General features: G+C 34.5%; 1 protein-coding gene across 1 annotated transcript in view; it reads left to right on the top strand.

Moving 5' to 3' along the window:
• Positions 1–21,419, top strand: part of LOC139699070 (probable Rho GTPase-activating protein CG5521) — a 75,840-nt gene that overhangs the window by 17,500 nt on the left and 36,921 nt on the right. The window contains exons 9-19 of the mRNA XM_071598071.1: positions 2,116–2,307; positions 3,737–3,911; positions 4,339–4,437; positions 8,463–8,543; positions 9,453–9,613; positions 10,743–10,854; positions 11,486–11,608; positions 14,122–14,437; positions 17,004–17,300; positions 17,797–17,934; positions 20,417–20,557. Coding sequence (XP_071454172.1) covers positions 2,116–2,307; positions 3,737–3,911; positions 4,339–4,437; positions 8,463–8,543; positions 9,453–9,613; positions 10,743–10,854; positions 11,486–11,608; positions 14,122–14,437; positions 17,004–17,300; positions 17,797–17,934; positions 20,417–20,557 — 1,835 coding nt within the window. The remainder of the gene's footprint in view (positions 1–2,115; positions 2,308–3,736; positions 3,912–4,338; positions 4,438–8,462; positions 8,544–9,452; positions 9,614–10,742; positions 10,855–11,485; positions 11,609–14,121; positions 14,438–17,003; positions 17,301–17,796; positions 17,935–20,416; positions 20,558–21,419) is intronic.

Genomic DNA, 21,419 nt, shown 5'->3' with positions numbered 1-21,419 from the left:
TTAACGATTAGTTAATTCTAATGATGCTCCAGCAGGTTATGGCCATCACTTTAGGTATTTCACATATTTATAGATCAAAACATATTATGGATATGATATGGAGTGGGGGACCTTGCATCATCTGAGCCAGTCTTTCCAGTGAGGGGACGTCATTTCTATCTATCAAGGATATAAACCAGAAAACTATTAATTAATGACTGGCCAATTCTTCAGTTCCCATTACCAACAGTACTTGAGACTTGAGTTAGAATTGAAGTGAAGTAAAGAAGAATAAGCATTGGTTCCACAGCCAGTATTTATTCTAAGTTAGGTTTATTCGTACCCTAAAACATTTTATAGGATTGTAATATCCGCCACTAGTTTTCAAAGATCCAGTGAAACCTTTTTGGTTGAAGTATTATAGCATGTTGCCTTTATACTTTTGAGTAGATTCAATAATAGGGATGTGGATTAACCAGGATGCCGCATATAAAGCTTCTTTCACAAAACTATGTTAATAATAATAATAATAACTGAGACGAAGACTATTACAATTTTCCACTTTATAATTTAAGTTATTAAGTGGAAAATTGTAATAGCCATTGTCTCTGTCATCATGGAACAGTTCCACCACATCACACCTGAAAAATTGCCAGGCTATTTTTATGAGAGATTCAGATGTTATGAAAAATGCCTGTAAAATATTATTTATAATAATTTGTTAAATTTTACGGTAAACATTCTATCCTTTTGTAAGCATTCTGCATTTTAGTAATGAAGCAAAAATATTATGGCAGGAAAATTATCATGCTGCTCCAATGCGGAGAGAGATGAACTTTCGTTGTGTTTTAGGCCCACCAGGGGGATACCGTGATAGCCAACGTGTTACTTAGCCTTTCGCAGTAAATGCGTGCCCCTCATTCAAAATGTTTGGCTCAATGTCAGAGTGTATCAGGTTCTAATCCCTCCAGATTGGGGGCCTAATATTTTAAGAGTGCCCTGTGATTCTGTAGACTGGAACCTAAGATGAGTGTAGATGCAGTGCTTCTAATTTTGTTGGCAAACAATTTCCCCTCACTGGAAAGACTGACTCATTGCCAGATGATGCTAGGTTTCCCACTCCATATTATATCCATAATACGTTTCTATCTTCCCAGATAAGGGTGTCACATGCCTCAATGTGTTTCCATTGAGAGAGCAATTCAATACTCTGATGAGAGACTGGAAAAAAAATTTGCGCCACAAGGTTTGTATATAAACCATTTACCAAGTTCATCGGTTCTGCTTTTACCTCTATATTGTTGTTGGTTTTTGACATTGACAGATGTCAAGCACTGGAGCCCTCGGCACAAGCCGTCTTCCACACTCTCTTGGCCATCTTTGAAGAGCTTGTGCCACTTAAATACTACAGTTTGTGACATGTATTCATCCTTGCATACTTGGCAAATCATGCCAACATGCTTTTATACTAATCAGTTGTGAAAATTTCCATTGTGAAAAGCTTCCTCATCATGCAAACTGCATAGAGTTGCAGTGATTATTGCAATGGTAATTGAAATTAAAAGGACCATTTAAAATGAAAGAAAAAATTATAGCAGAATTGATATAGCAGTATGTAAATAAGGATAAGCTGGTATTTTTCAGGAAAAGTCGTCAGCATCACTCACAGCAACCTAGGCACGTAAAATGTTGAGAACTTCCAATCTATACCTATCCATTCATGAGAAGCATTGGAACTGGTACTGAGAATCAATTTTGGAAATGAACCATACCAGAACTGAATAAAATGCAACTAACCCATAATGTTTTCATCACCACTACCATCTAATGCCAAACATGGGTACTTCGCAAGCATCACCCGCGGCTGATCTGCAGTGCTAAAAAATCATAGACTCAGATTGCAATGAAAAATGTTGGTCTTTTTGCAAACCTCTATTTTATGTGTGAAGTTAAATCCACATCTGAAGGCGACATGACAAATAATTTATCGGAGGCTCGTATCAATACACTGTATCTACAAATTTTCAGTGGCCCATTATTATACTCATGCATGGTCTCAGCCAAATAAAATGCCATCATTTATCCCACATGAGTTGTTCCTGGATGTAATTAACAAGTGAGTGTCTTCCTTTCCAGTAACACACCAGGAGAGGATACAGACCACTCCCCGGACACTGAGCTGAGGCGGGTTAGTGTTAGTCAGGTTGGTTCAGGGCCTCAAGCTGGCAACAGTCCTCCTCATGAAGCTCCAACGAACAATGCATCCTTGGATACATCCACCCGACTTGGAAACAGGCTTATCATTGATGGTCATTTGCAGCAAGCAAGGTACCTGACTCATCTTAGGAATGTAAACCAACTATTTAATTGTGATGTGAAGGTAAAATTTTTACGGTTCAATGCAATTTTCTACTCTAGCGCGTTAAAAATAAAATAAAAAGGCTTATTGAGTTATTCTATGTTTTTTAAGCCATTTATAAAAATTAAAATAGATTAATACATTCTGAAACTTTAAACACTGGGATAAAAATTTTTCAAACCTCTTCAGAATGAGCATTCATAGAGGAAAATCATGCCATTTAAAGAAAAAAATTATGGTCTTCATTTGCCTGATGTATGTTATGTGAATTTCCTCTATCCTTTTGACAAACTTTCATCAAATGGATATTATCTGTTTAGCATGATCAATGCTCCAATGATGTTTTTTAACCTCTTATATATAATTTTTAGGTGTGTGGAAGTGTGTATTGAACAGCTATCAAAATGGTTGAGAGTCTCAAAGACTGATATTCAATTATGAGTATTCATAGTATACTAAAGCTGCAGTGAACCTGCAGCTTCTTAATGAGCAATTCTAAAGCACAGATAAGCAGTATGACTTGTTTGTGCAGTGTTAAAATATTGAAGTTTGTTTCTTGTGGATACTCAAATCTTTTAGCTAAAGTCCAAGATGAGTATATAAAGGATGGAGTATTTATAGTATTCAACTTGTCATCATACGTGGTGTATTAATTATAAGATAAAATAAGTATAGCCACTACCAGATGAAACCAGCCAAAACATCATTATTTAATTACTATTGCAGTAGAACCTCACACAACGAGCATAAGTCATTTCAGAATCTTTCTCACTTTAAGTGAAATGCTTGTTTAGTGAAACAATTTTTCAATAAAAAATATTGCAAAATATGTTAATATGTTGCATTCCAAAAAATAAATTATGTTCAAGGTTAATTCAAAGAAAATTGTTTAGGATTGTAAATCATCTTCAATTTTCTTCAATTGCAAAATGAACCTTTCTGGAATGCAAATTCGATTTGCAGGAAAAAAATAAAATCGAAATAATTGGTTTATTATTGATGATACACTCCTAATTCTTTTTTACTTGGAAGATCTGAAAATATTGAATGCATATTAGACCGTACCTTTTGAAAATCTCATCGCGTGCATCATTGAATATCATTGAAAATAATATTCATCACAGAGCAAAAGCTAGCAATTAAAAAGAAACCCTGACAATTAGATGAAGTAAGGGAACAATGCATATTACTGCTACAAAACCCTATCATTGTCATGAGCAACTTTGAAACCTAGGAAAAGAATTGACCGGAACATAGCAAGATAGCAAATGTGACCAGAACCTATCAAGAAGATGGGTGAGGTCACATCTAAATACTCACAGATCTCACTGTTCTGCCAATCATCAAGGATGAAGGTGACTTTTTTTAATTATCTTTTTGTATTTATTTTCTTTCCAGTGTGGCAGAGCCTAGTGCTGTTGGTGCACGAATAGTGAGGCAGGTGCTATATGGGAACAGGAAAAATGTTGATTTTGTTCATGAAATTTACCGCCAGGCTTTCCTTCTTAACTTCACACATTCGCCTGCAATCAGGAGAGCCATTGCAGTGTACAAAGATTGGATACAGATGAATGTAAGTAGAGAAAAGATATGGATGCATACTTCATGTTGAATGAATTATGATGCAGTTGATTTTACAGTATGTTAGAGAAAGTCATGATTATTGAAATTGAGGACTGGTTTTATAATGTCTCGTTAAATTCAATCATCAGTTAATGTGGACATTACCATAAGGTCTGACAAATCTCATTTTATATGCAAATAAGATTGCTTATTAGTGAATGCAAAAATTGTAACTATAAGTTACATCGTCTGTGAGTTATTGAACTGTTTAATAGTTGATAGTGAGCTTAACCAAAGGTCATAAAACTGAGTCTTGGCCTTAACTAGAGGTTAAAGTTAACCTTCAGTTAAATGAGACCTTATAAAACCTGGCCTTAGCTAAGTAAATTATGCTAATGTGGAGAATTTTGAAATTCCTAAGTGGCTGTTTCTTTAAGGTTGCTGAGGTGCCTCTTTTTATGCTGGAACCAACTGATGGGCACAAGGAAGAGTCAGGTATTTCTGGCTCATCATCATCATCGGAAAATGCAAACCAGGTATTGTTTGCTTTCTTTTGCTTTATTTCCGTGCATGGCGTGGAATCAGGGTTGTGGAATCAGGGTTTCAAAAATTTTACTACCCCAATATATTCTATTGTTTCAGGCTTCACTTCGTGGAAGTATTTAATATCCATACTAAAAAGAAAGACTTGTACTTTTCCACAGATTTTATTATACGGTACAACGTGTTTCACCGACTTGTGGCATCATCAGGTACAAATCTGCCATGATCAGGTTGCAAATTTGTACCTGATGATGCCGCAAGTCGGTGAAACGCATTGTACCGTATAATAAAATCTGTGGAAAAGTATGAGTCTTTCTTTTTAGTATGGTTACTACCCCAAGTGTCTATGTTGTGTACACTGTATCATTGGTGCCCAAATATTTTGCTCAGTGAGGCAGGTTCCACATTAACCTAGGATAGGGAGATCGAGATGGTGTGGTGGCTAACGTGCAGGCTTCCCACCATGAGGGCCCGGGTTCAAAACCCAGAGGTGGCATATTTTTTCAGTGTAATATATATCCCGATCCCTACATGAGGTGCTTTGTGGAGAGCACTTTGATTGAGTACGATGTCCGTCATATGGGATGTTAAACTGCGGACCCCTTGGCACCTTTTGACAGGAGTAGGCTAATGCCGATGCCAGGTTTCTCCCCACCCTTCCTTTGCCATCCATCCCTCTTGGTAAAAATGACCTTAGCTATCAGTCGCTCCCCAAAAAACAACAACCTATGATAGGCAGTTCACATTTTTTTAGAAATTTCATTGACATTACAAATTATGATAATATAAATTTAAGACTCAATATAATGAAAAATAATACATCAAATAGCACAGATAAGGGTAGCAGTGGGAGAATTGGGATTGTCAGTGATTGGTATGGGAGTGGGAGAGAGGTTGCCTGGTATTGGCGGTACTTCTTAACCTATATGCTGAGAAAATGTTAAGGGAAGCTTTGAGAAGGGCTGTGGATGGGAATAAAAGTATGCGGCGGGATGATTAAGCCTGTTAGGTTTGAAGATGATCAAGCAATAGTGAGTCAGACAGCCAATGAATTGTAGTTACTATTTTGTCCTGTACAGGAATCATGAGATGTATGGGATGAGAATAAACTACAAGAAAACAAAAGTAATGAGATTCTCAAGAAGTAAGAAAGTGAAGTTAAATATTAAAGTAGGAGGGAATAAACTAGAGCTGGTGGAGTAGTTCCTAAATTTTGGCAGTATTTTAGATGAAAAAGGGCATTATAATAGGGGCATTAGGAGAAAAATTTCATCAACAAAAGAGGCATTTGCCAGAAGAAGAGAATTGGGGATAAGTACAATGATTTAAGATATGAAGAAAAAATAAGCAAAGACTTTAATGCAAAGTGAAATTATTTATGGATATGAGACCTGGTTTTTGAGACAAGAGGATGAGCCTAGATTATGGAGACTTTTAAGATATGAGTGCAGAGAGGGTGACAGCTGAGAGCAGAGACAGAGAGGAAGACTAGGGCCGATGTTTTAAATTGTGTGGTGAAGAGTGGAAGTTACTGGAGGAATCCAAAAAAGACTGAAAAAGTAGGTGGATAAAATATTGTAAGGTAGTGGTATGCTGAACGCCTAGGATAGGAGGGTGAAAATTGGGTAAGTGGGGTATAGGAAAGAAGAGGAAACGTTTTTTATGCAGGATAGAGACTGGCAGAAGTTACCAAGAAATGAAGAAGGTAATAGGAAGTTCCCACAATACTTAGGATTAATTAATCATTAGGACCTGCCAAAACCTATTTTTAAAATAGGTAGAATATGAATAGAATTGACTGATTTATGTGTAGTACATTTTGAAAAAAATGACGTATTAGTTAATCATTCCTTTGGTTTGAAAAAAGTGAGGAAAAGTGAAGCATATTTGGGAATTATATTTTTTATGAAAATACTCATTATTTAATGTTTTAAAATTTGTTTTCCATTTAAAATTCAATTTATTACTTTTTTACTTAGAAGTTAATTACAATGTATTAATATTTTCCCATGTGCATATCTGGCTGGGAAGAATCTCGGTGTACATAATCAATAAGCTATACACTGTTGAGCAGTTAGTGATTAATTATACTTTCACATATTTATTGTTAGAATCTTCATCATGCATGAAGAATGCCTGATGAGCAGTTAGCAAAAGTGAAAACAAGTGAGCAATAATTTTATACCTGTTGGCATTAGTATAATTGTAATTTTAAATGCTTTTTCTTTTTATTACTTATATGCTAATTTGCATCAGGAGAAAAGGCAGCTTCCTATCTTTGCCCATCATATTTAAAATTTTATCATTAGTGTTCTTATCTGTTCAACGTATTTTCTTTATTCTTTGCTACATCCATATCTCAGAAGCCTCTCATATACACTCATCCTTTTTCCTTGGGTCCGAACAACACTCAATATTAAAGTCTTTATTGATCTTTTCTTTATTCAATATATTTGTCATCAACTCTCTGCTTCTGGTTAATTCTTCCTTTGCTAATGCAATCCTTCAAATTTCTCAAGTACTCTTAAGACTGCCCAAATATGTGAATTTCCCCACTTACCCTGTTTCATTCCCTTCAACTTTAACGTTTACCTTTGCTTTCCTAATTCTCAAATACGATCAGGCTGTCGGGCTGTCCAGAAAATAACCTCCATTATGCTGTAAAAATACACTGGTATAGATACAGAAAATTTTTTATTTTCATATCAAAATTACCTCTCTACTATTTTTATATATATTTGCCAAACAGATTTAAACATTTGTCTTATCCTTGAACTAGTTTTCAGATTCCTTAAGCATAAAATTCTGCCGCCTGAGATCGCAGCCAACCAATGGCGGCATATTGAAATTCCTTGTCGAGGGGAGCACAAAACATGTACTAGTCTTCTTAAGCGGATAAAATAATAATACTTTGTAATTCCACAGATTTACTGTAAAATGCTACTGCTAAATCTGTGGAATTACAAAGTATTATTATTTTATCCGCTTAAGAATGAACCGATTCCATAAAATAACGCCTGAAACCATCGATTATGTACTAGTCTTAATTTTCAGTCGTGTTTCTGTGCAAAGAACCAATAGGATCTGTGGAAAACTTTCTAAATATTTCAGATATTGTAAAATACGGTTTTCACAAACTTTTCATCAATTTTCTGGTGTTGCAGCCAACCAATGATGGCATCTTGAAGCTGCAACAGTCGTAGAAATTCATGGAAAACTTTCATAAGATTTCAGATATTGATAAGCACCAGTTAGCGCAAACTTTTCGTCATGTTTCAGGTGCAATTCATTGTTCACCACAAACGGGCGGCAACATCTGTCATCATCATGGAAATTTATGTTCACTCTTAAACAAACAACCCTGATGTACATTTATTGTCAATCATCTCATTTGGTCTGTACAGAGAAAGACTTTTCCCAATCAATGTCAGCAGTTTTGAATATTTTTATCAGTAAAAACCTTGTCTCTCAACGAATTTCACATATGGCTGGAATTTCAATGGTATTGTTCATTTTGACTCTCTATTGTAAACAAATGACAAGTGGCACGACCTTACAACCACTGCAGCTCGAGCCATACTGACCTACTGTGTGTGTCAATACAGTTACCATTCGGCTCCCTCCATTGATTCTCACGCTATCCTAAAATGGAGGTTACTTTGTGGACAGTTCTCATATCTCATGACTGTGGTCTTCTTATGGTTTATCTTCATCCCATACCTCTTGAATTGCTCCTGTAAATCCTACCTCTTGGTTTTCTGACTAACAATTGTTTGATCATCTACAAATCTAGCAGACTTATTCATTTAAAGTTATTGATAGTTTCTCAATATTATAAAATTTTATTTGATTACAACTCAAATACTAGAATCATAAAGTAGAAATAGAAATACTAAATTAAATATAAAATTAAAAGGATTTAGAAAAATTTAAGATTTATATTTCATCAAATTTTGCATCTATCCCACCCCTAAGAAAGCCTTTGTGCCATGATGAGTTAAATATTGTTTTATTTTAGGAACAGCAGCCTAGCATCACTGTTCTACATTCCAGTAGTGATCCATTGGAAGAAAATATATCTATCCGTGCTGGTTCTCAGGTGTGTTTAATGTAACAGTCTCATTTTATTTGGTGTATTGATTTGAAATTATTCTTGCTAATTGCTTGAGTTGAGATTATCTATATAACTTAAAATTGCCCTACTAATAAATTGTTTATTTTCCATCATTTTTGCTTGAACAAATAAATGATGATGGAAACTTGTTATTACTGTTGTAAATTATATCCTTACAGCTATTTCCTATTACTCTTATTAGCTAATACCTATGAATTTTGAGATAGTGATACCATCAACTGCATGAATTTTACATTATAGGTATGGTGTATAAACTGGTAACTATTAATGGTGATTTATTGTACATTTTTCTGAAACTGTATATTTTTATAGCAATCTACCAATTGGCTGCATTATGTTGAAATCAGGAACATGACATTAGTTTGGCTATAGATTATCCATCATTTCTTGGAAATGTTTGATTTGTAGTATGTTAATAGAAAAACTAATATTTTGGACGTTTTTTCTCTATGAAATTGTTTATAAATTAAAAATTTAGAAATTGGTTATAGATTTATTTCAAATATAAATCTGAAGTTAATCTCTTCTGATGTTAAGTTAATGACTAAACTAATAATAGTTTGCCTATGCAGTGGAAATTAATATATGAGAGGTTGAGGATTTCAATACTGTATTTTGGAATTGTCATATGAGGTTTGGACTCAGTAAAAGTGGATTTTGCCTCTCCCTAGTTTTAATGCACTTGATGTTCACTTATATTGCCAAACTGTGTACACAATGCTTTGCCTAAAGAATTTTTTTTGTATTTTAGCATTTAAGCAAGCGTGTTTTAACTTTTCCATTTACCAAACTAGATTTTAAAAATGTATCTGTTACATTCTTAGCTCATTTATGTTTTTGATTGCATTTTTTTCATCAAAAACTCTCTTTCAGTGTGTTCTCCAAGTGTTCGTGACACATGCTGCCAATGTATTCCTATTAGAAGTCAGCCCCGATTACCCTTTACTGCTCGAAGAACAAGTGGATATTTGCAAGAGAGTTCTCAACATCTATCGTTATATGGTCATGCATACACGAATGGAGTCAGCAACATGGTTAGTGGAAAAGAATCACTGTAGGAAAATCAATATTTTCATATTTTTTGCTGTCCTGCCATATCTAGTGACCCATCTCCCCCTGGAATCCTAATAAGCCATTCCTGACATGTCATCAAGTGTCCTAAGGGCCAAACCATGTGAGTTATCACTACATCCGGGCCTGAGGTGGTTCTAAAACCTTTGATTTTTAGGTTAGCAGGTAGGAACATTACCCACCCAACAAATGACTATTCTGGCCGCCAAATAAATAACATAACATATAATAATCATATTAGTCATTTTTATCATAAAGTATGATATAGTGTTAAATAATTATAAGTTTTTATTAAATTTTAAATTTGTAAAAATCAACAATATTAAGAAAGAAATTATGAAATAAGCCTACAAAATAATTCTGTCAGAATAAATCAGTGAATTTTCTTTTGCTTTTGTAGGGTAAGTGTTTGAAGCCACGCATCATGATCCTATCATATTTTGAAACCTAACATATACTTGAATTTGTTTTTAGTGTTTGGCAAACCTGGGGATTGTTTGGGTATCCCTGTAATTTTTTTTGCTCTTCAAATCACTGGATTGGTCGGCTGAAAAATAAGGAAAAATTATCCCACAACCAAGGGGATAGGGGGTAGATCAAACCAAAATGATAAAATATTCATGCCAAAATGTTTTGTGTATTAACTGCCGAAGTTATTGATACAATTTTGAGAACCATTCAGTCTTCTTCCTCAAAATATGGCATTGCAACATTTTGATATATTTTGTGTTCATCAAATAATACAGATTTGTATAACATAGTAGTTAGTTATGTCTTTCTAGATTTTTAAAGCTATCTCAGTGGGGTGAATTACTCAATTTTCTTTTGCTCGAAATGCTCATAACTGTTGAAAATTGAGTTTAACCACTTTTTTAATGTATATACTACCTTTTATGATTAAAATTTATAATAACTTTTCCAAATATCGCATTCAGTATTTGTTTACTGTCTCAAATTCAGTTCTTTAATTTAGATTTTTTAGGAATCAAAATTACAAATCCCTGAACCTTTAAGCTCATGTATCAAAGTTCGAGTAGAATATTGCTAAACCTTAATTTTTTCTTGTAAAATTTCTAAATCATTGCATTTCAGGGAGCAGCTCCTTCTAGTCCTTCTCCAAATAACCTCGCTCATCCTGAGCAAAACTCCGCCGTCACACAAAGAAGAAACTCTCGGCGGAAAACTTGCTCCTGCAATATTTCAGGTAAATGATGCTTCTCAGCTTATTTCTTTGGAAAAAAGTTTAGAACCAAGGTACAGTAATGATAACATTAATGAACCAGTGGATGACATTTTCTGTGTGTCTTTTAAAAATAATGGCATCATGGAATGCTGGAAGTCAACTGAAATATCTAATGAATAATTGGGATGAGGATAGTGAACCAAACCAACCAAATAAAAACCAATTTAAACCAAATCATCACATTTGTTCTGATGAAAAATAGAATGGAAACTCATTGATGATTTAGATCATTTTTTAGTATATCCAAAAATAACTTTTTTTCTTACAAGTTAATTAGTAAAATTAATTAGTCAAAATTTGGAAAAATAGCACCTGTTTGAACATTCTGACTGTTAATTTTCAGCCATAAATTACTACAGTATTAAGTTCTGGCAAAGGCTCTAGGCAACAAAAACTGTCCTGCATATAAAATATAATATTAGCGTATTTCTTTAGTAGTAACTAGCCTTATTATCCAGTGTGTATATAAACTGGGATAATATTTTTTTTCCATTTTATCTCAGGCAGTTTAGATTCTGTTGCACCGCAATTTAGAAAGTGCTTTGAAAGTTTAAGGAGCCATATCAGCATCTGTTTTTTTTTCTTTCGACAGACTTTAATAGTTACCTGGATCAAGGCAAATTTGAATGTGGTGATATCTGCTGATCTGTGGGACCGGTTTCTACATGTTCTTTCATCTCTCAACCAGTGGGAGGAACTTGTGAGAGAATGGGCTGTAAGTTGGATTTATTCATTTAAGAAAACCAGCTTAGGATAACTCTAATGGGGGTTATAAAACTTATAAATAATTTGATTATCAGTGGGGCTTTGTTTTAGTGTTTACAAGGTGTGAATAGAATTTAACCAAGCAATTAGGATGTTAATGTAACAATTAATCTCTTAGTGGTGGATGGAAAATGTCACAGAAATGAAAACAGTGGAACCTTGCTTAACAAACAACTCACACAGTGAGTAATTCACATTACGAGCAAAATCATTGTTCCCAAAAACAATCTTAAGGAGCAACTTTTTGCAAAATGAATGACGAGGAGAGGGGAATTCCTGGATTCATTGCGTGCCTGCTACTACAGTTTGTCTCTAGCACTCATTCTGCTGGCATCTTAATGTCCCTAGTAAGCACACATTTTTCCATACTTGTGTTCAAACATATTATTAGTGATGCTTTTGTGCATAGTTTTAAAACTGACCCCGAAGAAAAATCCATAAGAACAAAGCCATGAGAGAATATAAATAAATAATAACAGTAGAAATGAAAAGTAAAATCATTGAAAATTGTGAACAAGATGTGAGCATGGCTGATCTAGTATGCACATAAAACAATCGGTCAACTTCAACGATTGGCCTTTTCTTCTTGAACATGGACAAGACTAAGGAGCTAGATGCTTCAGATAGAGTGACAAGACTATCTACGCAATGGTTATGTATTCTCAACGATGTTGAAAGGTTGATTCTCATATGCATAAATGAAAAACAAATGCAATGCGACACCATTAACGAGTGTCAATTTGTGAGAAGAAGAAAGTGATTTTCTCTTGTCTTGTTAATAAGATGCCAGGATCATCAATGGCCAAACAAGTATTTAAGGGGAGCTGTGCGTGGTTCAAGAAGTTAAGTAGAAGAACCATCATCTATGGCATAATGAGACATAGTGCATAGTGAAGCAACAAGCTCTTAGTTGAGAGCAGCAGAGAATTTCATTGGTGACTTGAAAAACCTTGTAGATTCTAAGGGTTACCTGCCTCAGCATGTTTTTAATTGTGAAGAGACAGTCCTCTTCGGGAAGTAGATGGCAAAGCAGACCTGTATTTGTGTACATAACAGTAGAATAAAATGCATTACCAGGCCACAAGGTTATGAAAGGCTGTCGCACGCTGCTATTTTGCACAATTGTAAGGGGCAATTTGAAAATCAAACCCCTGCTTGTTTACCATTTAGAAAGTCCACCAGCCATCATTTAGTGTAAAGTCCAAAACAGCAGGCTAAATGAGATGTGTAGGTCATGGGAAACTTTTGCATCGTTCTATGAATATGAGGCATCACCCTAATAAGGCTGTGGTGATACATGCCGTAAATTTTTTTAACGACCATTCTGAGTCACACTTTTACCAAATTTTGAAGTGTCAGCGAAAACAAATGTCTCCAGACAGCTTTATAGTAAAGATGAATTAGGTACATATCATGGATAATTAACAATTTATTTTGATTCTTTTTTACTTTTACAATTCAAGTTTGCATTCCTGGTTGCTTCATTCTGTGAGAAAAGAAAGGTCAACGTAATCCATGATCCTCAACAATCTATACGTAATATTCTTTGAATAAACCTTGTGCATAATTTATTTTTTTTGCATAGAACGCATTATCGTATTTAACAGTAATATTTATGCAAAAAGTTGTTTTACTGAATGAGTGTTTTGCTTTATGAGAAAGACTGCAGAATGGATTTTGCTTGTATTACGAGGTTCCACTGTAATTTATTATGTATTTTTAGTATTAGTGGCCTTGCATTAAAAGTGTATGCTAAATTTTCTAAGACCTAATTCGTTAGAAACATTACATAAAAGAATAGTTTGTAGTATATTTCTATGTTTAAGTTTTTAACTCCAACTTTGGTTGTTGTATCAATGAAACCAATCCATCAAGATTCATGTGTGAAAAAGTAATTAGGATTGCATTGTTTGCATTATTGTACGTATATACAAGTAGAAAGGACACTCACATATTTAGTTATAACATTTCGACGGCATGGCCACCATTATCAGAATCATATGATTCTGATGATGGCGGTCGTGCCATCAAAATGTCAAAATCTCAGTTATTGTTGAAAATAGAAGTAGCAACTATGTGAACAGGTATGTTATTACAATTGGAAACTCTATGAAAACAAAATCATCCTGCTAACTCTTGCAGTGGGCGCACCTAGCTTTGGGGTTGATACCTAAGGATCAGTATGTTAAATCCATGTCAATAAACTCTCTGGGCTAATCAGCTTGCTACTCCCATTCTCAGATTGGATGTACTTCAGACTTATCTGAGATCATTTGGTAATCATAGTGAACATTTCAAATCACAGTCATTGTATTTGATGACGATTTATGATATGTTGGAATACCCCTTTTAATCATAAAACTATTTGGTAGCGAGGAAGATATACAATATGCAAAATGTCTCCAAATGCTTTGGCCCCTGAGACATCTTCTCTCATGAAAATTCCTTGTGTGTATTCTGTAGAAAACGCTGGAGACTCTCACTCGAGTCCTGGCCAGGCATGTCTATGGATTGGACCTCACAGACCTTCCGTTAGATCGACTGACAGAGCAGAAGGCAAAGAAGAGGCGTGGTGGGGACGGGGGAGGTGGTTTGGGGTCAAGGTGGATGGGGATGGGTGGCGATGGTGTCAATTCTGGTACTGGGAGGCAGCGACGGAGAAGAAGTTCCACGGAGGTTGCCTCTGCCGCTGCTCCAGCATCTGCATCTTACAATCATGGTGTGGCCGGCACACGGCGGTTAGGGGAAGAAGGACCTATTCCAGAAGACTCCTTCCCGGGTAACAGACTTTGATTTTCTTAAGTTTTAGGAAAGGAGTTTCAAGGAAAGAGGAAAATGTAATTTAAAATATTTTACAGTAACTGTGGTGATTTTTCTAATGTTTGAATTCTTTTCCTAAGAACTAGCTGAGATGACTTGTGCATTTATTTTAATGAAATAATTATATTTTCCAATACTTATAAAAGCTATTTAAATTTTTAGCTGATTTCCCTGAAATTGACTGATGTGTGCCTCCTATAAAGCCTTTTTAATTACATGTTTTACAAAGCTTGAGAAAATGTTTTGCAAAACCCTTATTACAATTGAAAAAAAAATGAATCTAAAACTCATTGGGGTTTGAACTCATGCAGTTCTTTACGAGCTAATAGGTAGATGAAGAAATGAGGAATTAAATGAAAAGTTAGCTGGGAGATGAAGAGAAAGAAACCCTGACTGAAGCTGTAGATGCTTCCAAACTGGGAACATTCAAACTTCACATACAGATAATTAATACAGTGCCTATTGCATGTTCCCAAGAATCAATGCTTACAATTCTAGTTATAAATTGTTTTCGCATCATTTCCCCGTACTAGTGGTTAGTTTTGTATTCATCCACATGGTTGCGTACCAGTTTTAAAGATCAGACACTTTATAAAATCCATCTGAATTCATTGGATGTGGTACATTTCTTCTTAAGTAAAAAACACAAATATTTACTGTGATCTTGATTTGCTAATAAATTTACCCTCTGCTTCTCTTTGCCCACAAGTCAAGGTTTAGTATCATCAGAAATAGTGTATTAGATTATTATCTATATCTGATGATCATGATCTATATCTGCATCGCTTATTCTTCAAAATAAGGCCTTTCACTTTTGAAAAATAAATTTCACGTTTCAAGTTTTTACATAGTTTTATTATGATTAGAAATACACTGTTGCTTTTATTCTGTACTTTATGAAGATACTTGTAAGTGATTTCTGTAGTTATGAGCCAAAGACCAATATTTCCAAAGTGAATTAGCTTAAAAGTGAGAAAAAAGTTGATGGAATTTTGGAATATCTAAGGCCAGATGCAAAAACATTTTTAGTTATGATTTGGGTTATGTTCATACATTATTCCTTCAACCTTCACGAAACTTCTAATGAGATATTATTGAGATTAATCTATTTAATTTGTCATGGATTTAAATTATTTGGAATTGTTTTGGTTAACATTTGTATATTATTGTATTAGAAAACTTTTATTAATGTTGATTTATTTTCAACATTTCCTAGAGATTTTTCACATATTTAACTTCAGTGCATTGCTTGAAGTGAAAACATGTTGTTTTGCCAATGTATGAATGCCCTATTCAATTTTAATTATTGGTTCACATATGATCACATGTATGCACTAGGATAAAAGTATAAGTCGGATTACTTGAACTAAGTGTGCATCATTTCAACAAATTCTTATCTACTATCACAAAACACCAATCAATAATATCAAAAGCATATTAGAGCGCCAACTTTTCATGTTAATTGAGTGTAAGGTGGCTGCATATAATTAGATTCAATAGATTATTGGTAATATAAAAGTTCTGGGCTAATATGGTCAAATTTTCACGGGCATATTATATGCCTTGCATGTAGTGAAGTGTGTTTTATTTAGTGTAGATGGTTTCCATCTACACCTTTATTCATTGAATCATGATTATGTAATGCATATAGAGTCATTGTTTAACAAATAAGTTTTATGGCAAAATTGGAAATTGAGTCCTTTCTTTTTTTTAATCTTTCTGAAAAACACAAGCATAAGATAATTTGTCATAAAACCATGTGCATGGCAGGTCATACTAACAAAGAGCAGTGGTTTAGAAGACTCGTCATGGTGAAATTTTTTGCTTACATGGATAAAGTACTCGACCGCAGATGAAAAAAATTTTACAATTGATTAAGGCCACTGGTTATAATGTCTCGTTAAACAAAAGGTTAAAACTAACATCCAGCTAAAGTGAAAACTCAATTTTTGAGTGCTGCAAAAGTTCAAAACTGTGAAATTGTTCAAAAACTGAAGGACAGTTTTACTGTGGTTAGAATATTCACATTCATTAATGAGTAGTTTTAATTGTTTATAAAATCAGTCTTGTTGATAATCTACAGTCAGACTTCCTGCAAGCTATTAAGTTAACTTCCACAGTTGTTATTGAAACAAATGGATTTAATGAGACATTATGAAACTGGTTCTAAATGTCTTACCCATTTACATTGGGGCAAGAGGGGAAGGAGCAAGTGGATAGGAGGATAGGGAATGCCTATTGTGAGGATCAGTAGATAATTTATCGATTGGTTAACCTCGGATAATCTCTGCTCTACTGCATTCAAACTCTTATTGTTATCAATGAATAATAAGAGGGTTGGCTCTACTTGTGAATAGAAATAGTAGTCAATGGAAAAGAACTAACTCGAAATACAGCTTTCAGCACATGCAAACGATCCTTCAATAATGCTTGAGTAATGTTTTTCTTAGGTGTTGTGTCACCTTTTTCTAATAAAGAGGATTGTCAGATTTTGAACCTTCATATCCCATCTCTTCCCCGAGCAGATGGGAGCCCTCCATCCCTCATACAGGAGAGCCCCAGGGCACGAAGTGGTAGCGGCTCCGGTTGTCATTCCTTTGGCCACTCAACGACAAGGAGTGACAGCGTTGGAGGGGGAGCGCATGGAGGTGGCGGAAGCAGCCCTCATCCCAGTCGGTGCTATCGCCACAAACCATCCAGTGCTCAGCACCCATCACTGCGTTCAAGAAGTTTGAGTGAGGGGGAGCTCACATCGCTGCACAACTCACACAGTTCCTCAAGCAGGTCAAGGCCTTCTCCGTCCGCACTTCCAAGTGTACCAGGTGAATACTCTGCAGTTTTCAATGATTCCTGGTTTTGATGCCCTCAGCCTAATATATATGACACTCAAAGGCATTTTCCACCCAACATTTTTTCCTCTTTAGAATTGAGTTAAGTGAGATTGAAAAAAAAATTGAAATAATTATTACACACATTGATGAAAATGTAACGTAAAAATCTTTTCTAAACTGCCTAAATTCACTTTCGTTTCAAACTCTCAGTGGATATTAATCTAAAATCAGCCGTCAGGGTGACTACCAATGATAAAATATCCATTTAAAAACTATCATAATATTCATAACATGGCAGTAACATCATTGTAAAAACTCTGGACCTAAGATTTTTAGTTCATTTTTATCATACTTTTGTGTTTATTTAATTATTTTTGTTCTAATTTATTATGCAAATTTAAAGAATGTAATGCATAGTACTACCATTGGAGTAGTTAAAAAGGAAATATCAGGTGTGTTAATGGTTATGATCATTATTTTCTTGTAGTTCTTCCATCATCCGTTGAAAGGGAGGTTGCCCGTATGTTATCATATCCTCCTTCCTCCGAGAGTGACTACACATTCAGAACAGCTCACCCACTGTTAAGGAGGTCACAATCATTGAATTCTTTTCTAAGGCCTAGAGGTAAGTCATGCTTCCTTCAATATTAATATTATCTAATCTTGGTATGTTATTATGTGATCATATAATTTTGCAGAGGAATTATACATGAGCATGGTTTTGCTTAATTTTTGTGGTGTAATGCTATTCAGTTGACTTCAACTTAGACTTGTTGCCTTACTTTTTGAGTTATTGAAAGCTCATTGTGAGGGTTTGGCCTTCATTCAATCCTTAAGCCATCTCATTTCATTCATTGGCCCAAATCCTAGGAGATGCACCAGTTCCATCAATTCAGTCATAGATTAAGTTTAGTGTAAAATGACTTTGTGCTGCACCCTCTCATAGAACTTCTTAAAATGGGCACATTTTTAAGTGCTTATTATGGAAATTATTACCTGGCACCTATTTCTCCTTTTTCTCAGTTATTTTTACCTGTTACCTGGGCAAGAAGGCATGTGTCCTTGTCATTTGTTTATGGAACAAGAGCATTTGATCACATCATTATTGCATAAGTTTTTGTTTTTGCAGAATAAATAATTAAATATGCTTGATGGATGCTAAGAGAATAATCATCTTAACCTTCAATCCGAAGTCTTATGTCCCATTTCATTGACATGGGCAATGCTATTGAGTTCTCATAAGCTATCATGTTAGTGAAATAATAGTATCTTGTGTATTTCCTCTCTTAATTCCTGACTAACTCCTGTTTCTGGTGGAATTTAAAAAACTCTGAAGATTTATTTATATAGCATTCTTTTGTATTTTAATTATCTCGGTGCTGTTAGTACTATGCCATTTGGTGATTACCTACAGGATTCCACTTTTGGGACCCTCAATTCATGTGAAAAAGTGTTCAAGATGCAGAGAAGAATTTTTAATGTAATAAAACAGGTTCCATTAAGAACTCCCACTAAATTGATATATTCCGAATTCAAAATTTTGCCAGTAGCATGCATTAATATGATAGAAACAGTGACCTTGTGCACAAAAAATATAATTCCATCTTTCAAAAATCAGATTTCCATTATTACAACAAAATATCATGTGAAATTATCCATTGAAACAGCTTCTAAACAGCCGCAGAACTTTAAAAGTCTGAATAGCATCACAAAGGAAGGATGATAACTCTTCAAATAACTGCCATCTGAAATTAAATGCCTGGAGCATAGGAAATTCAAACTATGTGTAAATGATATTCTACAAAGAAACTTGTTCTACTATGTTATTGAATATATGGAAAATAACATGTAATAACTTTGTTTTTGTCTTCAAATCTGTATATTGTATTTTATTTATTATATATGAGGTGTGTTCAAAAAGTAAGGTGACTTTTCAAATGTCGCGGGCAACATACATTCAATTTTAGATCTTTTTGTTTTGTTTTTTTTGTACAGATGTCCCAAACATTTGTTTACAGTTTCAAAAATATTGCCTATATAGTTTGCTATCAACAGATACAACAGTTAGACGTGTTTTGTGCTCGACGATTTTCTGCTATAAGAAAATGAATCAAAGAATTTGCATCAAATTGTGCGTAAGAAATGGAATTAGGTGCACCAAAACACTTGAAATGTTGGCATTGGCAGACAGTGAGTCTGCTTAGAGTAAAAAAAATGTTTTTAAGTGATGCAAGCTCTTCCAAGATGGCCAAGAAGATGCCAATGATAAACCTCGCTCTGGACGCCCCAGCATGTCAACAACAGATGAAAACATTGAAGCTGTGATGAAAATTGTTTTAAAAAATCATCGAAACACTATTAAAGAAGTTGCTGAGGATGTTGACTTATCGGTTGACTCGTACAATGCAATTTTTCCGGATGTTTTGGGCATGAAATGTGTGTCAACAAAGTTTGTTCAGAAACTGCTGAATTTTGACCAGAAGAAGGGTTGCATGAGCTTGATTTTTTGGCCAAAACAATGTCGCAATTATGCCTCAGCCACCATATTCAATGGATTTTGCCCCTTGCAACTTTTTCTTGATCTCAAAACTGAAGAGACCTCCGAAAGGATAGAGATTTGCAACGATTGAGGAGATAAAGACTGCATCGCTGGAAGAGCTCAAGGCTATACCAAAAAGTGCTCATCAGAATTGCTTCGAGAATTGGAAAAAGCATTGGTAAAAGTGTATTATATCTGGGGGGGGTTACTTTGAAGGGAACAACTTGAATATTGAAGAATAAATATTTTTCATAAAAATATAAAGTTACCTTACTTTTTTAACACACCTCGTTTATAGTATTTCATGTGTACTTAAATATGTAGTTCTATTTTCTGTAGTATACCTTTTTTGTGTTTCCCTCTTGATGACTCCATGCAGGTGTATTTTGCTTACAAATAAATAAAACCACTACTAATACCACCACTACTACTTTTACCTCATAAAATTATGCTGTGGGAAATTAGGAAATGAAAATTTGTTTAGTATACGTACTTAGAAATATTTGAGGTATTATAAATGTGTTAAAAACTATTGTTTAATATTTATCTGTTTACCATTACCTTTCAGCTGGAATTCCATTAAGATGTTGTGAATCAGAAGGCCCTACAAGATCACCATCACCTTCACCCTCTAGTGGGGTTGAAAGCAACTCAATTAAAGATTCTCCAATGCAGATTGACGTTATTGGAGCTGACAACACAAGTACAGGTGAGCATCTCTCTAGAACATTGGCATTCCCATTCGTGAATTTTTCCTCTTTCAAATATGGCTACATTTTGAATAATCCTAAGTACGTAAGAAATGCTTATTTTCCCATTGTATTCCCCTTATATTCAGTTTGGCCACTATACTGTGAAACATTGAATTCACCATGGATATTGATAACAGAATATCAGGTTCAAACATGTCATTTGCCCATTCTGTGTGCTAATTGTTCATTTTTAATTTGCATTGTTTAATGATCCAAAATTACCAGTGTGGCACTGGAGGTCAGCAATGTTATTATATTTAGACTGTCATTTCTAAGCTTCGGTTTTCTCTTTTATCGAGTGTCATCATAGAATCAGAGGTGACTGATCACGATGTATGTGGTGGTGATATTCAATAGTGTTAAAGCCACTATTTATGCGTAAATCTATTTATCCTGGTATTGAATCATCTTTTTATAAGGCACACAATTATCATGAACCTTTTTCTTCAACAAACTGCATAATTCTTGAAAAGTAAATGTGTGATGAATTTAGCTTTATTGACTTTTAAAAATTTTAATAAAATTTTTGCATCGAGAGACATTTCAAACCCTTGCCGCACAAGCACATAGCAACAGCAGAATAAAAAGGTTTATTTTATCTTGAGCTAAATGTGCCAATCCCCATGATCTAGTGTATAATAACTAGCTATATTCTTTTCCAAATCACTGAAGTTAGGTTAGGTATATCTATGTGGATTCCCATCCCATAGAAGTTTGTTTTGATATTTTAGCTATATGGAATCTACTGTTTGCAAAACTATTCCTAGGTCTTATTTTCTCTGAAGTTAGTGAGAATTTCCACTTATTAAAAGCATTATA

This window comes from Hetaerina americana, unplaced genomic scaffold, assembly GCF_022747635.1.
Source record: "Hetaerina americana unplaced genomic scaffold, ioHetAmer1.1.p SCAF_9, whole genome shotgun sequence".
NCBI classification, from domain to species: Eukaryota; Metazoa; Arthropoda; class Insecta; order Odonata; family Calopterygidae; genus Hetaerina; species Hetaerina americana.
This window is presented reverse-complemented; position numbering and strand designations above follow the sequence as displayed.